This window comes from Etheostoma cragini, chromosome 2, assembly GCF_013103735.1.
Source record: "Etheostoma cragini isolate CJK2018 chromosome 2, CSU_Ecrag_1.0, whole genome shotgun sequence".
Lineage (NCBI taxonomy): Eukaryota > Metazoa > Chordata > Actinopteri > Perciformes > Percidae > Etheostoma > Etheostoma cragini.
This window is the reverse complement of record NC_048408.1, coordinates 8,432,462-8,451,503: the sequence shown is the minus strand read 5'-3', so window position 1 is coordinate 8,451,503 and position 19,042 is coordinate 8,432,462. Positions and strand designations below refer to the sequence as shown.

Sequence of the window (19,042 nt, the reverse complement as noted above, 5' to 3'; positions counted from 1 at the left end):
AGACACACAACAGATCATTCAATATGGTTGTGTGCAGAGTTAACTAATTTAAGCTTTTCCTCTTTGTGAGCTGAGGGATTCAAGCTCCACCCAAGGACCATAAAGGTTGGAGGACCTAGTGCAGAAGCCAGACAGGTAGTAAGATTAATGACCCCTCGTCAACACCGTTATGGCTATGTACTGTATTTATCAACAGAAAAAAATAAAGAAGTCACTGGTGGCATCGAGACCCACTTATCAACAATATGAAGTCTATGAAATGGAACCTCTTTAAGGACTGACGAGTACAGAAACACATCCTTGTGTGGTGAAGTCACCGTGATAAATCTGATGCTGAATGTGCTTCTTTTTATTTTCATGACTTCCACATTTTCAAGACAACGCTGCTGTGTGAAAAGTGAAATCTTATCGGACTGTGAGCATGAGGTTGTTTAAACAAAGGGGAGATGCGGTTATAATGCAACATGGCAGAGAAGGAACTTTAAGACTTCATGTTTCAAGGAATGTGTAAACAAAGGAGATTTTTTTTTAGGAACTACAGGCGCCATCAGAAAAGCAGCAATCTGCATTGAAGACTGTGGAGACATTTACAGTTATTCAAAACATCGCAGTTCACACTTCAGAGTCTGGTGTGAAGTTTGAAATGTTAACCAAGTCTGAGAAACAACACTGACTGGGTTTTACATGAGAAGGAAAGGGAAAATGGAATGGAGTTTTTTCAAGAATGGTCAGTAATGTAGCTTCTATCTGAAACAGGCAGAGCTGGACAGTATGTCTAAACAAGCAACTTGAACTACATTGTTCAATATTTTTGGAATGCTTTGGAAACCACTATATGGAGAAACTATTTGTGTTATCGGAGTCTTCCACAGAAGACTGTGGCTGCTGGTGAAGTGCGGGTTGTTTGTCATTATTTGTCAATTGATTTACATTACTAAAACAAATGTATACATGCAGCATTTGGTTATAAACAATACACAATTGAATTAACATAAATGTTAAAAGTAATATCTGGAATTTTCTGAAAATCCTTACTGAAACCGCTGGCCATTAAGTGAACTGCCGTCTGTATCCTGTTGCTGGCACACATGAGAATTCTGGGAAATACTATAAAGACGGTGGTGGTGCCTAAACTGTGCCTGAACCACTACTTTAATAAAAAAGCCCAAAACGACAGTTGCCGAATCAAAAGCTTGTTTATTGCTAAGGCCATATGGTTACATTTAAATAATTTATTTGAGATATAACTTATTTCACAAGTCACTTGCTGGTAAACAACATTAGATGGCAAAAAGGTAATTTACAATAGGTCAGGTTTCTGGGGTTGCACATGAATGCACCAATCAGCCCAGTCTGGGTTTCTCTGACTCCGGCGGTGGCCATGGTGTCTCAGAAAGTGCAGCTAGGCTACACTGTGTCTTTTTAGCTGCAGAAAATTCTTTGCAGTAAAATACAGCCACACTTCAGACAGTTTAGCTCTAAGCATTTAAACTGTGTTTAAGCCAGCTAGTAGCTAACGGTAGGCTAGCGTTACCTGTTGCCAGGTGGAATGTTAACTAACATGACCTGCAGTAAGCTTTCTTTGTCTGTTACGTCTGTTTCGGAGCACCAGAGGGGCAGCGCAGATATTTAAGTGGCACCAAAATCTGCGTTGCCATTCGGTTCGGTAGATAACACCTCGAGCACCGGAAGTATGGCAGGCAGGAGGGTGGGGGGGTTGCCTTTGAAAAACTTGTCCTGGGTCCTCTACATAGAAATCAGTCCACACGCTGTTATAGGCAACCGAGAAAGTCAGGGAAGTATCAGTTTTAACGTTAACAAGACATTGACAATAGAAAATAGTTCATACAAAAACTTGCACTTATTCCCAAAGAACATGGCAATAACAGAAACACAGTGTCTCTATGGTCTAGACGGCTGAGGCTTTGATTATCAGGACATTAAATTACTGCTAACCCTTTTTTTTTTTTTTTCAACAAAGTTGTAACAAGTTGGGTATAAATTCTGCATCTAACTTTCTTTTATCAGTGTTTCAGAAACAATTTAATCCATCCAGATTTATAGAAAAATACTTAAAAATACATAAAATTCAAAAGCATATAAAAGCAAAGACTATATCACAGTGAAATGGCAACCACACCAGTCTACTTAGTAGGACAAAAACAAAATCAGTGACCAGGATCGTTCTATCCGTCTGGGACATGAATGGTGCTAATGACAAATATTGAAAGGCATTCCAACACATTTACAACATCTATAAAAATGTTAGGATTTATGAGCAGGAAGAGAGCACTGACCCTCAAAATGAGGGATGAAATATCTTTGTATATTTTCTAATAACTTGTAGTGATCAGAATTGTGATCTATTGTTTCGGGTGGATTTTACCTGAGTGGTTTACCTTCTGCTGCTGCTCCCTCATATGGCTAACGTTTGCCCTCTTGGGGACAAAAAAGAAACATTTAATTTGCATGTTTTAGACGGATCTGTTGCCTCAAAATAGACATAAAGACTTCTTTTAGACTTCGTTGTGAAAATGATGAAGTTTGAAATAAAATGATGTTAAATGAACATTACAGAAAGACTTCGTGGACTAGACAGCTACTGGATGAACAAGTGCTGGAGCTGCCACGGGTGCAGCAGGAGGAGATGCTTTGCCTTTGTAGCCCAGCGACAGGATGTGTTTCTGCAGGTGTGTGATCCATCGCTCTTGAACAGACTGAGGTCCATGAAATACTTCTTCACAGAACCTGAACAGCAGCACGGGGGGGGGGGGGGGGGGGGGGGGGGGGGGGGGGGGGGGGGGGGGGGGGGGGGTTAATCTTAACTGCATTAAATAAGGTACAAAAAATTCTTGGCAACGTAATTTAACAACGAACCTTTAATGTTGCTAGTGTATCCCCAAGTATAATTTTAAATGTAAGCCTTAATTTAAAATGTGAAGCTCAACAAAGAAACGTGTGAATGTCATCAGCTCATCAACGGTGGGTCTGAGTGTGTGTGTGTGTGTGTGTGTGTGTGTGTGTGTGTGTGTGTGTGTGTGTGCGTGCGTAGTTGAATGGACCTTCTGTAAGCTTTGAACCGTCACATTTACCCCCGGCTAGGGAACAGCTCTTTTGCATATTCAGTGAAAAGAGCCAGAGGGAAGAAGGGGAAGAGGATGAAAAAGATGAACCTTTGGGCCACCAAATGTTTTTACTTCATAAACTGACCTGCACCGAAGGGAGTAGACTTTGCCCACCAGTTTGACCAGCGGCGTTAGCGGAGGCTTTGGCAGCATAGCGGGGATGCTGCCAGACCGTGATGGCTGCTGGGGATTGGCGTCCGGATTTTCTTCCCCTGAAGGCACAACATGTTTTGGGGGATGGAGCCCTGAAACCACACAGAAAGGAAATAAAGTAACGGAACAGAAACAAATCCAAATGTTTTTTTGGCAATTACGGTAAATCCGTTTCCAGCTATTTTCATCTCCTACCCCTTGGGAAGCGCACACTGGGGGTGCCGTGGGCTGCAGTAGTCCGTGTGTGGCTGTGAGAGTGTCTGGATGAGCTGGCAGTTACACCCAAGTTCTCTCTGCTCACTGAAGGCTTCAGGCTGCTGCCAGAGACAGAGTCAGAGTCTGTGGACCGAGAGGGCGACACGGCACCTCTCTGGGACTGAAGGAAAATGAATATAGAGTGAGTTAAGATTGGCATTGCTTAATACTTTGTCTGCGTATCCAAATCTGAATAGGAAGTATTTTAAGCATATATTTAAGCCCACCTTCTTGATATAAAGGTCTCCCATACGATAGCGTCTGGTTATAGCTGCAACCTTGGCTGGGTCCCTCCGGATCAAATCACTGAGGAGTTCGATTGGAGAACTAGCTCCATCTGCCTTCCATTCAATAATTCCCAGCTGTCGGAGGTGGGCCCGAGCGTGACTGGCCAGAGCCTTGCGGTTTTCAAACTCAAATCCACAAAGCTCACAGGATGCGTCTGACACAAAGATGAGAGATTAGATACTCATTACCAATTCAAGTGAGTTTCAGGAATAGTTTTGAACAAATTACATTTAACCATTTATCCAGCAAAATTAAATAGCTCACGTATTGTGTGAACAGTTAATTTTATATTTTATGTGGCGTTTTATTTTGGGGGTGCACATGTTTCTACGAAAACAAGTTCCTTCACATGATTTGTTTTGCAGAGCCACCGTCAATGCGTCCAGAACTTAGTGCTGCCCAAGGTATTGTGATTGGTTCAAAAGAAATGCAAACAACCGAGACACTTTTTCTTAGAATGTATCTGTGGTGTAACCAGACCTTACTTTTATGTAATCGTTTGCATGTTTGTGTGCTGCTGTGTGTCCCTGTGTGTGTGTAACAAGCATAGAGGCACAAGCACATTTTACTTATGCGCCGTTAAAATAACATTGAAAAATTGGCCTATTGACTTTAGACCTGTTTTTTGTTGGTCAATGGCGCGATCCCTTCCCGCTGCTTCAAGATAGCAATACACCAAGGATGCACCAGAACACATCTCCCTGTAAGACCAGCACACCCATAGGCGCAAAAGATGGGCTCAGGTGCATTTGCTATATAAACAGCACGGGTGCTAGACAGGAAATGAATACCTGCATCAGTCTTTGCTCTAGCAAAGACACATGCGTTGGGCTTTCACCAAGCTGCGCCGGGTGCAAGATAGCACCCTATTTCTCACCTAACAGAACGTTTGTGCATGCAGGTAGAATCAGAGTATCAGCAGAGCAATGCCAATACTGCAGTTCTCCTGTTGAGGAGAAAGTCAAATGCTTGCCTTACTCAAAATGCAGCATGTGTTGAGGCAGCATTGTCTTGTGGGATGTGTCTCATGAAAAGACACTGCATAGAAAAGAGGCTATTCTAATAAATTCCCTAATGTCTGTGTTGCACTCAGATCCATTTGTTCCTACTGAAGATGTAAATCTGGCCACTGTAGTTTTTAACAGATGTAACTAAACAATAGTACCTAGTCTGTTGTGGAGGACTATTTTCAGCTACAGATCAACACACATTTGGTGTGTGTATTTATGGCACCAGGGCAGTTTATGTAGGATTGACTCAGTGTCCTTGTTCATCTTAGTTAGAGTACATCAATGTGGCTTCCTATCACAAAACAACATGGTTGTTAAAGTGACATAATTAGCCTGTGGTGTTAATGTCTAACCGGGGTGGGCGGCTCCACTTTTGCCAGGGGGGGATTTCTCTTTCATGGAATAATCAATAGGTGAGGTGGAAGGGTTGGTGGCTGGCTCCCCTGACCGGAGGCTGTCCAGGAACCTTCTGGAGCCTGGAGGGGTCCACACGCCTTTGCCTGATGACCCAGTGGGCACAGACACTTTCTTGCCTTCTTCACCATGAATCATGACCTCTTTGAGGAGATCAATCGGTGATGTTTTGATCGACCAGCTGAGGCCGAGCTGGCGCAGATGGGCACGGGCATGGCATGACAGGGCTTTGCGTGTCTCAAACAGCTGGCCACAGAAATCACAAAGAACTGTTGGCGTGGATTGTACATCCGTGGAGGACACTAAGAAATGGGGGAAGTGAAATAAAGGGGATGAATACACAATATCTACTGTACAACAAACAAATAAATACATGGAAAAAATATAGGGTATATCACAGCTACTGAGAGCATGAATCAAAAACTGAATTGGAGCTTGTCATAACATGATATGGTACCAAAAAAACAGCATAACTAATCCAGAATAATGACTGTTTGTTAGAGCCCGACCAATATATCAGGGGGCTCATATTATCGGACGATATTACACATTTGCCGATCTCTGTATTATTATTGGTATCTGCATTTAAAATCCCCGATAAAAAAAAAGAAATTCATTCTGATAACTTAATTATTAAAAAATAACAACTGAATGTCAACCATGTTTTGAGTGTTGGCGTTGCATAGTTTGTCAACCAGAGGACGTTCTACAACGTTGCTATTGGCAACACTGATTATTCTTTTGTTAATGTGTTTTTGTTCAAATGGCTTTAAGTTTCATAGCTTAAGTTTGTATTTTTACACATTTGACTTATCAGATCTTTAACATATGTTGATGTTCCTCTGTTCTGTTGTGACAATAAAACAAAAATTATTCTCATATTATTTTAGTGAGTACTCATAAATAACAAATAACTAACGTTAGGGAAATCTGTTTATGTTTTGAAACGCAGATTTAAAAAAAAAATATATATATATATATAGGCCATTAAATCATATAGGTATCGGCCTTAAAAATCCTTTACCAATCTGGCTCCATTGTCTGTTTTACCTGCATTAACAGGCTTTGAAGCAGCAGTGGACTTCTCCGTGGGAGAGCTGCTGTTATTGCTGGATCCCTTCGGCTGAACTGACACCTCAATCTCCAAAGGCTCAGGCTTGGGCTTCCTATGAAGGGGGTCCACTGCTAGCCGAAAGCCTTTCTTAGCCTTTGGGGCCCTGTTGACAGGAGACCGGGTGTATTTTGCAGGGCTTGAGGGGTGCGATGTTGAGGCAAACGGGGCTGGGGATAGTGCTACGGATGATTTGGGAGAGTGTGTGGCTTCTAGCATGCCACTGCTGACCAGTTCCTGGACGGTGTCAATTGCAGAGATTTTCCCCTGCAGGTCAACCACTCCAATCTGACGCAGGTGAGCACGTGCATGGATGGCCAGGCCTTTACGATTCTCAAACTCCTCCCCACACAGAATACAGGTAAAGTCCTCTGATGATTTAGGCTGCTTGCTGGGTGGAGAACCAAGTGGAGAGGATTGATTGGAAGGTCGTTTAGAGGAGGATCTAGGGGGATTGTTTGAGGTGAGCTCCTCCTGTTTCGCGCTGCTGATGGGCTTGAGGTCCTCCTCTTCCATGATCTTGTAAAGCAAATCAATCGGGCTGCCCTTAATGTCGCTGTCAGGGATTCCAATCTGGCGCAGATGTTCCCGAGCATGACTAGACAGGCCTTTACGTGTCCCGTACCAGCAGCCACAAAGTTGGCACACATGGACCTCATTGTTAGTGTCTGAAGCTGGAAGAATGTAGAAAATGATGAGGAATTCAGTCTCAATGAGAAAAATGCTGTCATGCTTACTTTATTAAAACAAATGGTACATGAATAAACTACCTGCTATCAGTGGTCATCTAACTCCCTCTTGCACACACAGCTACTCCCCTACTTCCAACATTTCTTTAACACATTAATTCAGAAAACAGCCGTACCTAAGGTGATGGGGGCGTCAGTTTCCAGAGGTGCCCACATTGGCTTGGCTGTGGTTTTGTGGCTTGATGATGAGCTGCCGCCTTCACTTGGTCTAGACTCTCCCAGCCTAAGACCAGAGGGGGGCGAGTGGAGGAGAGCAATTGGTGACTCTTTCGGTCTGGCTGGAGATTCCTGTTGATGCATCTTTTGCGGAGTTGTCATGACTCTACTATCTGCTTTTAAGAAGTCACTCCTGGCCTCTGGGACTGAAGGTGTCCTGGACTCCTGCTGTGATGTTTTTTGGAGAGGGGCTGTCCCAGGCACAGAGGAGTCTGCTTTGAAATCAGGGAGAGAGTCACCTCTCTCCTGGACAAGCTGGTAGAGGAGTTCAATGGGAGCACCGCTGCTTTCTGATGATGTCACACCGAGCTGCCGTAGATGGAGGCGGGCGTGGCTGGAGAGCCCTCGCCGTGTCTCGAAGAACGTACCACAGACCTCACATATGACTGGCTGCGGGGTTGCTGTGGGGAAGTCCAGATGGGAGATTGTCATTACAGAATTAAATATGAGATCTTCAGTCAGTGTCTCAAACCAAGAAAAAGAACAAACCTGAAGCTTGTTTAGGAGCTGATTAAGCTATTGCCTCTTAACAACAGACTAGACAACCTTTACATATGTCAAGATTTAATAACAATAGGAGTTGCAATGAACACAAATTAATAGAAATGCAGCAATACAACTTTCATCTCCCGATAAAAAAAATCAAGATACATAAACTCAGGTTATCTGCTGATACAGAGTACCGATCCAATACCAGTTCTCTCTTTTTCCAAAATGTTAACGCTGTAGCACATCTGTATCACGCTGCAAGAAACTTGGGGTAGTTCTGTAAAGTCCAGAGACTGTTGTGGCACTAAACGGCTTTGGCCACCAATGATTGAATGTATGTACTAGCACAATGTTTCCCAAACTTAGGGTCGGGAACCAAAATGGGTCGCAGACCCGCTTTATTGGGGGAGTAAAATGCATATCAATCTTCTGTGAATGAGCGTTCTTTTTTGCTACACTGGTCTGTTCAGCTTAGATGCTTTTGGTTTTTTTTCTCTCTCTCTCTTCTCTAAGAAAATGAGTTGAGAAAGGGGTGACACTCAGAAAGGAGAATAGAGAGCTTTACTGTTTTTGTTTACTTTAAGAATGGAATAAATATAGTTCATATACATTTAAATTCTTGGTTTGTTCCGTCTTTTGTCCACAGTTTAAAATGTAGATGTTACAATGATTCATGGTGTATTATTGTAAATTTGGGTCCCGGGGAGACACCACATTCCTCTTTTGGGTCTTGAGCTGAAAAGGTTTGGGAACCACTGTACTACAAAACCAACCTATATAAAGAATCAAATTAAAATGACACTACGATCTAGGTCTAATCACGCTGATCACCAATGAACTTAAATGAACAAGCTCAGGCTCTTGTAACAATGTAAACTAAGAAATATTGTAATTATTGGTAGCTCATTCATAACAGTGCCTCCTACCTGGTGAATCCATGAGTGCTGATAATGTTTGGGGGTTTATTTTGTGGAATGAGAAAGTTGACTCTGTGGATCCTGGGTACACGGATGGAAAAGGATTATATAAATTAAGAATATCAATTAATTAATGTATGGTCCTAAAAGATGATGACAAGAATTTACAAATCATGGATTTTGCTTCCCACATGATAAAAAAAAAGTGTACCCAGACTCGATTGTGGATTAACCCTTTTAAACACAAAATGAACCCTGTTGAGCCTTGGGTTTGAAAGGTGAACACAAATGTAGGACTTCCAAACCAAACAACCCCATGACGTCACAGGCCACAATAGGACAAAATGGAGTGACACCTTTGATGTGACTTACGTGACTTATTATTTTATTCCAGTTTTACTGACAGTGTTAAACCTTTACTTTTTTAGAGAGGGAATCCATCTTGTAAAGTATGCTAGCTAGCTACATCTGTGTTGTATGCCCTCTTTACAGCTGTGGAATGTAACTTGTAACATTATTTACTGTAGAGAAACGTCCACATTTCTAGTCGTTTGTTTGCATTTGAACATATCTTTAAGCAAAACGCAATAGACTATTTATAAAACTACAGGAGGAGGCTGAAGCATCTTGTTAGTTAAAGCCATAGATATATGAGGTAATGCTACAAAAGCTGTTGCACCCTTTGTTTTGCTTTGGAAGCATGCTAACGTTAGCTGCATGCTAGCTCAAATTAAATATTAATTTGAGAGAAATAGCAACTAGCTACACATCGTACGCCCTGGACTAGAAACCAAACTTCAATAATAAATTATAGACAAAAGTGAATTTACCTAAAAGCCTGAGGAGACTGCTTCAGTAGGCTACATCAGTTTTAGACGCTGATAAGCTTAGCGGAAGAAGCTGTCCACACATTACCGAATCCCGATGCGGTAGGTTTTCAAAATAAAAGCACTGAGGCTATGCTTTTACAAGCTTTCCAGTCTTTGCCATAAAAAGACATTTAAGGGATATGCCAAAAGAGCTTCATGTGACCAAATCAGACCTCTTTGGACAATTTACAAATTAAAAGGCAGGAGGGTTAATCATTCCACCGCATATTTGGTATTAATACTTTTTTTCAGTGACTACAACTCACTGAAAAAATTCAAGATTCAAAATCCCTTTATTGATCCCACAACGTGGGAATTCCCAATGTTCCCAATGAGTCAGAGCATGATCTAGCAGGTGCTGTAAGTGAAGATGTTCTAAACCCTTTTTTGTTTGGTTTATACATTTAAATTGTTTTATCCTCCCTAAAAAACATCAGATCAAGTAAAATTGCAAGACCAATGCATAGTGACATACTTAAGAAACTATTGTTTGGATTATTCTCCCCTTCGTTCCGCTCTAAACGTTCATTTTATTTTCTCTAGCCTTTTTGCTTTTTGACCCTTTTTGGTTTGTTCTTTGTTTCTTTTACTCAGGTAATTCTTTCTTGTTCATGGACAACATTTGTATTGTATATGTGCATGTATATTCTTTCCCCAACGAGAGTTTTGTATGTTGTTGTTTTTGTCAGTAAAAAATAAATAAATAAAAATAAATGATCTAGCAGGGCCCAGGGGCCTTACTCTGAATTAAGCATTTTTTATCACTAGTGTTGTGTTCAAATCTACTACACTGAACTACACTGCCATCAAGTGGACTGTTCCAAAAAACACATCACTTATCTGTCATGCGCCTCAGTGGAAATTAATGTTATGTTTAAAAGCTGAAAGACAGGAAAGGAGGGGTTGAGGAAAGAACAAAGGAAAAGCTAATTGTTTTAGAAGAGGATGTTATGCATTTATTATTGAAACAGCTTTCAAAATCCAAAAGACAAAGGGATTAAAAAACCATTGCACTATTAAACAAAATATTACTAGTAATAAATCTCATTCAAAATGTACAAATGTTTGTTAAAAAAAAGTCATTATCAGGCCTTGTTAGAGATATACAACAAACTACGATGACGCCCATTTAATGATGAGTTTCATAAAGTTTAAAGGAAAACTACTCAACCAACCCTGCAGCTTGCATAGAAAAGGTTAGCTAAATGAATCGATAAGCACTCATACTGGTTGCGCCAGATTCTGAAAAGACATCAATAGTGGGACTTGAGGTAATTGCCATTGTACCAACAACAAAAAGTGTCTATGTGTCCAACATAAAACTGTCCCAAAACACAAAATGGATGCATACTGTCACAACTATGACCTTTGACCTCAAAGAAAAAAAGATGACAGAAAACAAGGAATTGACATTTTGTAATTGGGATACTTTAGGTGCTGCCAGAAGTTGATACATGTTTTTGATGCATTTGAATATTTTTTCTGCGTTCACACATGGATTGTGGGAAAACCGATGAGTGGTTTGTTCAGAATGAAAAGAGTGTTTTATCATAACACACGTGCCCACAAAATCAGACTCCCATTCATTGTATGCCGAGCAGACTTTTATCATCAATTGCTTCACTGGTTTGTGGCTTTTGAGAGAGAGAGAGTAGCTCATGTTCCATAATATTCATTGAACTTACCTGTTCCATGGAAATAACATATTGAACTTCTTAATTTCGGTGGTGTTCCTCTTTAGTACAATGTCAGTGTATTTCTTACACTAACTGCTTTTCACCGCTTCCAGGTGTATGGAATTTAATATCCCAAGTTATGTTTGAAGTTAATGTACGCAATTCAAATATGATCAAAAACAGCAATATGATTCACCTGCACACAGATACCCTATTAGCCTTTAGTTTGAAAATCGTAATTTCACTTCCGGAGGCCACGGCTGGCCCCGCCTACTTCTTGCACTCAACCGTCCCTCCTTTGAGTGCTCTCCTCCTGCCAGCAACAGACCTCCGTTCTGCCAACTTCTACTCGGCTTTACATAAAGACAGGTGAGTCGGAAATTGTGCATTTGTTGGACTAGTTACTGTTAAAAGTTCCTATTGTGTCTGCACAGCACCTGTTTGGCCTGGAACTGAGAGAGAGAAAAAAGCGGTTTCACGTTACTACATCATGCTAACGTTGAGCTAACAAGGCAGTGCGGTTCAGTGGCTCCCCTCCTTCTTAAGTATGTGGGCCCGTTTCTGACTCGGTCTTTGTCCCTGTACGGCAGCTTGCAGGGGAGACCGGTCAGTTCCCATTCGCTTTGTTCAACATTAAAGTTAGTTACCACCACGTCATTCGACACATTATTTTTAATTGTTAAGCTTTGACCTATTGCGATGAACTTAGACCAAGCAAAGTCTGCTATTGGCGTATATGTGTATAAAGCATTGAAGAGGAAAAGGGATTGCTTTTTGTCTAGAATTGAATTATGACAAGGGTAGTCAAATTATTTAGTCATAGGCACTCGTTGTAACCTTTGTTTCAGTTACCATTAAACTGTAGCTACTAAAGGAATTAGTACCTCATGGCTGTTGTGAAGGCCTGGTTGGATCAATACTATGTTTAGTGTGTAAAGTCATCCTGCATTACTAAACAACTGCAAAGGATAAAACTTGATTAACATTTTTTTTGCATGTGCACGCGTCTTATAAAGCGTATATCAAATAATTATCCTCATCGCTTTGTGCTTATCATGGTTATGTAAGCTTCGTAAGAGGCTGTTGTTCCCTGCAGCCTGAGCATGACTTGCATGTGACTTTTCGTGGTTTTCCAAACTGAAAATGCCTTAGAGCTGTGCACCAAATATCAAGGAACTGCCAAACTTGGGTGTCTGGTTAAGCCTTGGGCACTTGGTCTATTTAGGTTAAGGGTAATGTTTATTTAGGCTTTTTGATTATGTTGCTACTATCTGAGCTCCTCCCTGGTGAATTGATCTATGAAGGTATTTGAGTAATTGTATCTGCCATCTGTTCCTCAGCCATTCCCCATAACCACCATGTCCTCTGGAAATGCTCAGATTGGCAAGCCTGCCCCAAACTTCAAAGCCACAGCTGTAGTGGATGGACAGTTCAAGGACATCCAGCTCTCAGACTACAAAGGTAACTTAGTGGTATTTCACAAGTATTTGCACATTTAACTAGCTCTTGTGGCGTTTACTCTTCTCAAAAACTTTGTATTTGCAGTATATTTAATCCCATTTTTCTTCACTATTGATTACTTCTAGATTTTAAATCTAAAATGGGTTGATCAGAATTCATCTTTTCCTTCTGTGCCTTTCAGGGAAGTATGTCATTGTCTTCTTCTACCCCCTGGACTTTACATTTGTGTGTCCCACTGAGATCGTGGCTTTCAGCGACAGGGCAGAGGAGTTCCGCCGTATCGGCTGCGAGGTTATCGGCTGCTCCGTGGACTCTCACTTCAGTCACTTGGCATGGTGAGAATTCCTGCTAACTGAAAGGAAATCAGGAGTTTGAGTCTCTAATCCATGTGATTGTATGCAGGGGAAACAGCCAACTGTTCTGAAATAACATCCACGCAGCCAACACGTGTCAGCAAATGGATTAAGCAGAGCTGCTTTAACAAAAGTTTTCTTTGCTTGTAGTCCAGTCATTATTTTGCAGGTGAACTGTGCCTTAAACTACTACTGTTTTTTAGAAAAAGAAACAACATGGGTCTTTCTAAAAATATCATTGCGTCCATGAAAAAAATCATGAACCCTATTGGACACTTAAAAACACAAGGAATCTATTGAATGAAAGCTGAAACAATTATTGATCCAGGCTTAGTTTAACATTTGTGTGCACTGGGCAGCCATGATATCCAGGGAAATATAATTATTAGATCAGCATTCTGTTGACATGAAATGGTAAATAACTAAGATCAGGACATTCCTAATTGGCAGTTACAAATGACTCAGTTAATAGAAGGTTCTGGAGCAACACCCACCCAGCTTATCAGTTTAGCTCCCGTCACCGTGCTTCTCTGCATAGTCCTGATAAGTTTTGAGGTAACGGTCTCTGAATCAAACTGCACTAACTAAAAGGGAATAACAAAAATGAGGAATAGGGCTTTATTAACTGCACCTGCATAATTTTAGGTTTAGTACATTGTTTCTCTTGTGATGGGAGTTACATTTTTTCAGTGAATGTAATAGTAATAGTGTCTTGTCAGGTTGGTGGCCTATGGATTGGTTTTTGATTTGCGGTTTATATTCTATTTTTCTCCTGCAGGATCAACACACCAAGGAAGCAGGGAGGTCTGGGTACCATGAAAATCCCCCTTGTGGCAGACCTCACCAAGACCATCTCCAGAGACTACGGTGTGCTGAAAGAGGACGACGGCATCGCATACAGGTTAGGCAGACCGGTTTTGTGATTGGAATACGTTTATTTTTTAATGTTTTAAAAGGCCAGTAGCCACTATGCAGCTGGAGCACTAACTGCTCCATGACTACGGCAATGACTTAAGCAGTCAGAACACGAGATATATTATTTGTGTCTTAAATGAGACCATTAACTCATACACATCCACCTTGGCCAGTATGCCATGTGTACTTGTGTAAGTTACTTGCACTTGGGACCCATGTTACCAATGGAAATAAATGTCTGTTGTGCAATACTTTCACCCTACTTTGTGCCTCTCAGGGGTCTGTTTGTGATTGACGACAAGGGCATCTTGAGGCAGATCACCATCAATGACTTGCCTGTGGGTCGCTCTGTGGATGAGACTCTGCGCCTGGTCCAGGCCTTCCAGCACACTGACAAACATGGAGAGGGTGAGTAACATCCCCCTTGCTTCAGTTTAATATAACCCTTGCACTCCAATATTACATGCCTAGTTTCCATTTTTTAATACACACACACACACAGCTCTCTGTACAGGAAACTCAAAATCAGTCATTTGTTACTTAATGCAATTTAGAACATTTTTAAATGAGGTTGCCTGTAGCTGTAAACTGACTTGAAGGGTTTAGCGTGTGGACATAGAGCTGCAGTATTGGTTTATCCTGCCGGGTTTTCTTACGTGTGCTTTGTGTTTAAGGTATGCAAAGTTCAATGTCTCTTAGTTATGCCTCGTGGTAAACTTTGTCCTCGCTCCCTCCCCCACACAGTGTGCCCTGCTGGCTGGAAACCTGGCAGTGACACCATCATCCCTGACGTCGCCAAGAGCAAAGACTACTTCTCCAAGCAGTAAATGTGAAGGTCTTCTACCTGATTAACTAACCGAAGCACTTGTCTTCAGATTAGGTGTCCCTGTGAAGCATTATCTCATGGCGTCCAATCTAATGTATTAAACCCTACAACGTTCAGAAAGTTATGAGATAAATCTTTTGTCTTTGTACGTCCAATGTACAATTTGTGGGGCGACCTCATAGTCTCAAGCACTGAAACTATAGATGTTTTGTTCCCTTTTTCACAAATAAATATTGATGGTTTTCCTTGCTGTAATTTAATAAAGTGCTACCATCTTTATTAAACCAGCGTAGAATTTGTGACAGTTTTTCTTGTTTGACAAACCCAGCAGGCTGCTGTAAATTAGAGTCATTCCACATGTGACCTCTTGGTGGTGCCCTACTTCTTCCTGAATCTGTTCTTGGTGCCTACTATTTGGTGGCTTTATAATTTAGAAGTATTATGCCAACAGACATTTTTGGGGATTAACTTGATGTATCAGACATGTGCCCAGCTGATGATCTGATCACGTCACAAGGCTCTGAAGTCTTGGTTAATGCTGGAGTTATTGTGTTTGACGCAACACAACTTGGCATTGTAGCTCATTGGGTAAGATCGGGTTGTTGGTAATGAGTTAACAGACCCGCGTGACTGTCCCAACTCATTCTCAGTGTGAGGATGTATCCTGAAGGAATTAAAGGTAAATCCTTTCCAGTGTATTGACAAGACATTTACTCATTCACCTTCATAAGCACAATAGTCTTTTACTGAAAACAAGTATCACTCTCCAGATAGTTTTGATTTGGCAGTTTAAACATTGGTTATTTAGTAGTTTCAGTGTTGTGTGGATTCTACTACATACTTGTCACCTAACATTTCTGCCAGCTGTTGACACTAATTCTTGTAATTTTAACCTACCATCAGAAAATCTATTCTGCGTGTGTGTGGAACTTTTAACTATTTTCCTTAAACTAGGGTTCTCACGACTTGTTTTGGGAAATTGAAAGCAGAATGGGAAACTCCCTTAACTCGAATAAACCACTCATTGACAAACTTGTTAACACACAGATACACACTGTGGTGTGAAGGGGAGAGCTTTTCTAACTGGCAATGTAGGAGGGAGTTCCCGGAAACCTTCTCGTTGTGTGACGTTTGCAAGCCAAATTGACCATATATGGATTGACGTATACGTCAATAGGGAAACAATCCTACGCTGTGACGTTCGTACGTCAAGCAACTGTGGCTGCTGCAAACTGAACTTCTGACCAGAAGAGATCATTGACAACCGCGGGGTTGTGTTAACGACAATTGTAGTAATCCTTAGTTTTTAAATACAGATACCCCAGTAAGAAACACCACACATTTCTTAGTTTCATATTTTCATTTACTTAAATATATACTGTACAAGTAAAAAAAAAAAAAAAACAACTCAGGCTCAACCTGACAAACACAAATAACTTACATAAGGTATCACAGATTGCAGTTAAAGTAGAATGTAAACAGGCAAAGCCAAGAATCACGACATTTTTTAAAAACTTATTCAAAATGCCCTAAGTGTTTTAGTCTTGTAATGTTTCTGCTGCTTCCCTTTCAGCCACAGAAACCAGAATGGTCCAGTTCTCGGACAATGTATAAAGACATTGTTCATTGTCAGTGCAGTTATTGTCCAGTGTTTTTAAAAGTGCATTGTTTCTTCAATAGGACTTTACTTTGGGCGCTAACATGAGCTGGCAGCCACTGCTCACATGTGTCATGACTTTCTGTTTGAGTTGGGCCACCTGCTCCCGCAGTACAGAAGCCGTGTTTGACAGTCCGGCGTTGTCTGTTTTCAGAACTTTCACCTTGTCCTCCAGACGAGAAATGCGCTCCAGTTTGCGCCTTCGACACTTTGATGCTGCGAGCCGGTTCCTCAGTTTCTTGCGCTCCGCTTTCATCCGGTCCTGATTCTCCAAATCGATGGGGGACATTGGCGGAGACCCGTCGCTGCTCTGCATGTCTGGGACTGTCTGAGGCTCCTCTTTCAATCCGCCGAACCGCTGCGAGTGGATGCCCGCACTGGCCAGGGAGTGCTGGAAATGGTGAGATCCGTGCGCAATGGCCTGGGGATGCTGGTGGTACTGGTGGTGCGGTAAGTAGCTGATAGTAGTTGAGGGATAGCTGGCACCAGCTGCAGAGGACATACTGGGGTTCGTGGCGCAGCTTCCCAGGGTGGTGTATTCGAGCGCTTCTGACTGCATGGATGAGCCGAACACCGACGCCGGAGCCGAGCAGACAACACCACCGGGAACGCCACAGGCCACGCCACCGATGGATACGTTTGGAGGAGCCATCTGGTTCATCTTGTGTAGGTCGTCCAGCGCTTTCACAAAACCGTCAGCAAAGCCTTCCTGCTCCTCTGTGATCCCGCGGTTGAAAAGGTACTGGGTAGGTGTCGGTGTTGTAGTGATGACCCCGTTGCTGTTCTGGATGATCAGTCGCTCCAGTTCCGGAGAGGCGAGCTTTAGTGAGCCCACGTCCGCCGTCCCGGCCGAATAGAAATCACTTTCGGCGCGCAGGTGCTGTGACTTGAAGTTTGAGTTCCGATATGTATCGGAGAAGTTCAGGTTCATATTCTGCTTTAGCAGCTTGTAGTCTGGCAGGGCTGCGCCTGGATGGCCATAAGCAGAGAGAAACGAGTCGTCATAAAAAGGCTGTTCCATTATTGTGGACATATTTCAAATCAGACAGTCAAATACAAGAGTGCGCTGCAAAGATGCTGATTGGACACCGAGGCTTTAGTGTCCCAACTGATTCAATCTCCAGCACAAAGTCCCGCTGTATTAGCCTATTATAGCCTACTGAAGACCAAGCTAAAAACAGAGCAAAACTTCCAAAAATAGTGGAACTGTACTGTACCAAGTTGTCGATTTGTACCTTTAGTTGAATTCAAAGCGTCCAGTGACTAATTCAGATGTTTTGATTCCACTCGTGTGTAGGAGTCTTTCTGCTCTGTATCTGAGCTCCGCTTCTGTTTCCTCTTTACTAACAGGCGGCCGTCCTGCTCCGCTGTACTTAAATCATCCGGCTCCACATGCGCTTCAACCAGCCTGCTGATTGGTTGTTTCCTCTGTGGTCCCCGCCTCCGGGATTGTCAAACACTTGATGACGTTGTTGCCAGGAACAAGGACTGTAAACAAGATGAGGCCTATTCGGCGTGGGGGGGGAGACTCAACCCAGCTAAAAACGTAAAATAGGCTACCTCAAGTGAGCATCCACACTCATTACCATTTATAACAAGTCCGTGTAAGTGTGTCTCACAGCTCAAAGACATACAAAAAAAACCCACAATGAACCTTTTCCAAGCGTAGCCAACAGGGACACCTGAACACTCCAACTGTCTTTTTTTGTTGTCAACAGCACCAGTCCTAAGGATATATAGTCTGTTGCTGAGTCATGCGATCCAAAACTGATATCGGACAGTCCATATTTGGGTATCCTGGCGCACCAGTTCCTCCCTGACAGGAGCGGGAAGCCAATCCCATCCTGGCGCGCCTCCAGATCTCCGGGATGTGGGAGGAGGAAGAGGAGGAGGAGGAGGAGGAGGAGGAGGCACACTGCAGCCCTCCTTCGCCCCGCAGGCAGAGGGAGGATGGGTAGGTGCCGTCAACTCTTGGGCGTGAAGCCTTCAAAAATGCATGAAGCATAATAGGTGTCTGGCAAAGGAAGACATATGCTCAGACCATATGCACTAGACAGAACTGTAGGTCTACTCATGTAATAAAAACAATATTTAAAGTATTATTATTATTTAAAATAAGCAGAAGCCTAATTCTACTCAGCAATGGAAACAGATTTCAGCGGTGCTCACCAAAACAGTACTTTTTATTAGCCTATATATATATATATATTTTTTATATAGCCTATATAAAAAAAAACAACGCACAGTTTTGGTGAGCAACACACAGGTCCGCAGGTGTCCATTTAAAGTAATAGACTTAATGTCAAATTGGACCCGGCTGTAGCCGGTTGGTGTTTTTTTAAATTATTACTATCTGTTTCAAGTGCACTGAACTGAATAGTTCCTGTAAAAATTATGGGAGCGTAAACAAATGGCCGAGCCTTTGAGCTACGTGGGAGTAAAAAAATGTCCCCTGGAATAAACACCTGTTTGATAAAGTTACGTCTTTGTCTTGTCTATATGGTAATGACCTCTGAATCACTTCCCAGAGGGCTTTGCACCCACACAAGTTCATATCG

The 19,042-nt window shown here is 42.1% G+C and overlaps 3 protein-coding genes across 4 annotated transcripts; 1 reads left to right on the top strand and 2 right to left on the bottom strand.

Moving 5' to 3' along the window:
• Positions 1-1,220: 1,220 nt before the first annotated feature.
• LOC117953444 (protein Wiz-like) lies at positions 1,221-9,658 on the bottom strand. The gene is made up of 9 exons (XM_034886462.1): positions 9,558-9,658; positions 8,737-8,808; positions 7,222-7,722; positions 6,296-7,030; positions 5,185-5,547; positions 3,761-3,975; positions 3,474-3,654; positions 3,211-3,370; positions 1,221-2,748 (listed from the first exon to the last, which is right to left on the bottom strand). The coding sequence occupies exons 2-9, from the start codon at positions 8,747-8,749 to the stop codon at positions 2,592-2,594; spliced, it is 2,325 nt and encodes a 774-aa protein (XP_034742353.1). The 5' UTR covers positions 8,750-8,808; positions 9,558-9,658; the 3' UTR covers positions 1,221-2,591.
• Positions 9,659-11,497: 1,839 nt separating this feature from the next.
• On the top strand, positions 11,498-15,129 carry prdx2 (peroxiredoxin 2). Its single transcript, XM_034886949.1, has 6 exons — positions 11,498-11,641; positions 12,613-12,733; positions 12,915-13,068; positions 13,865-13,987; positions 14,279-14,409; positions 14,746-15,129. The coding sequence occupies exons 2-6, from the start codon at positions 12,631-12,633 to the stop codon at positions 14,826-14,828; spliced, it is 594 nt and encodes a 197-aa protein (XP_034742840.1). The 5' UTR covers positions 11,498-11,641; positions 12,613-12,630; the 3' UTR covers positions 14,829-15,129.
• A 1,352-nt stretch (positions 15,130-16,481) lies between these two features.
• LOC117953647 (transcription factor jun-B-like) lies at positions 16,482-18,190 on the bottom strand. Of its 2 annotated transcripts, XM_034886900.1 has the most exons (2): positions 17,720-18,188; positions 16,482-17,453 (listed from the first exon to the last, which is right to left on the bottom strand). In XM_034886900.1, exon 2 carries the CDS (start codon positions 17,413-17,415, stop codon positions 16,501-16,503), a length of 915 nt encoding a protein of 304 aa, XP_034742791.1. In that variant the 5' UTR covers positions 17,416-17,453; positions 17,720-18,188; the 3' UTR covers positions 16,482-16,500. The 2 variants fall into 2 exon arrangements, with proteins under 2 accessions (XP_034742791.1, XP_034742782.1); XM_034886891.1 differs by having other exon boundaries at positions 16,482-18,190.
• Between the last annotated feature and the right edge of the window lie 852 nt (positions 18,191-19,042).

Bases quoted from the DNA above. Each gene is read 5' to 3' on its own strand.
- LOC117953444 (XM_034886462.1), bottom strand. The intron at 3,655-3,760 runs GTGGGCTTAAAT...ATTTTCCTTCAG, and splicing joins GAGACCTTTATATCAAGAAG to TCCCAGAGAGGTGCCGTGTC. The intron at 3,371-3,473 runs GTAGGAGATGAA...GTGTGGTTTCAG, and splicing joins CAGTGTGCGCTTCCCAAGGG to GGCTCCATCCCCCAAAACAT.
- prdx2 (XM_034886949.1), top strand. From the start codon at position 12,631: ATGTCCTCTGGAAATGCTCAGATTGGCAAGCCTGCCCCAAACTTCAAA. The intron at 13,069-13,864 runs GTGAGAATTCCT...TTTCTCCTGCAG, and splicing joins CACTTCAGTCACTTGGCATG to GATCAACACACCAAGGAAGC. The intron at 13,988-14,278 runs GTTAGGCAGACC...TGTGCCTCTCAG, and splicing joins GACGACGGCATCGCATACAG to GGGTCTGTTTGTGATTGACG.
- LOC117953647 (XM_034886891.1), bottom strand. From the start codon at position 17,517: ATGTCCACAATAATGGAACAGCCTTTTTATGACGACTCGTTTCTCTCT.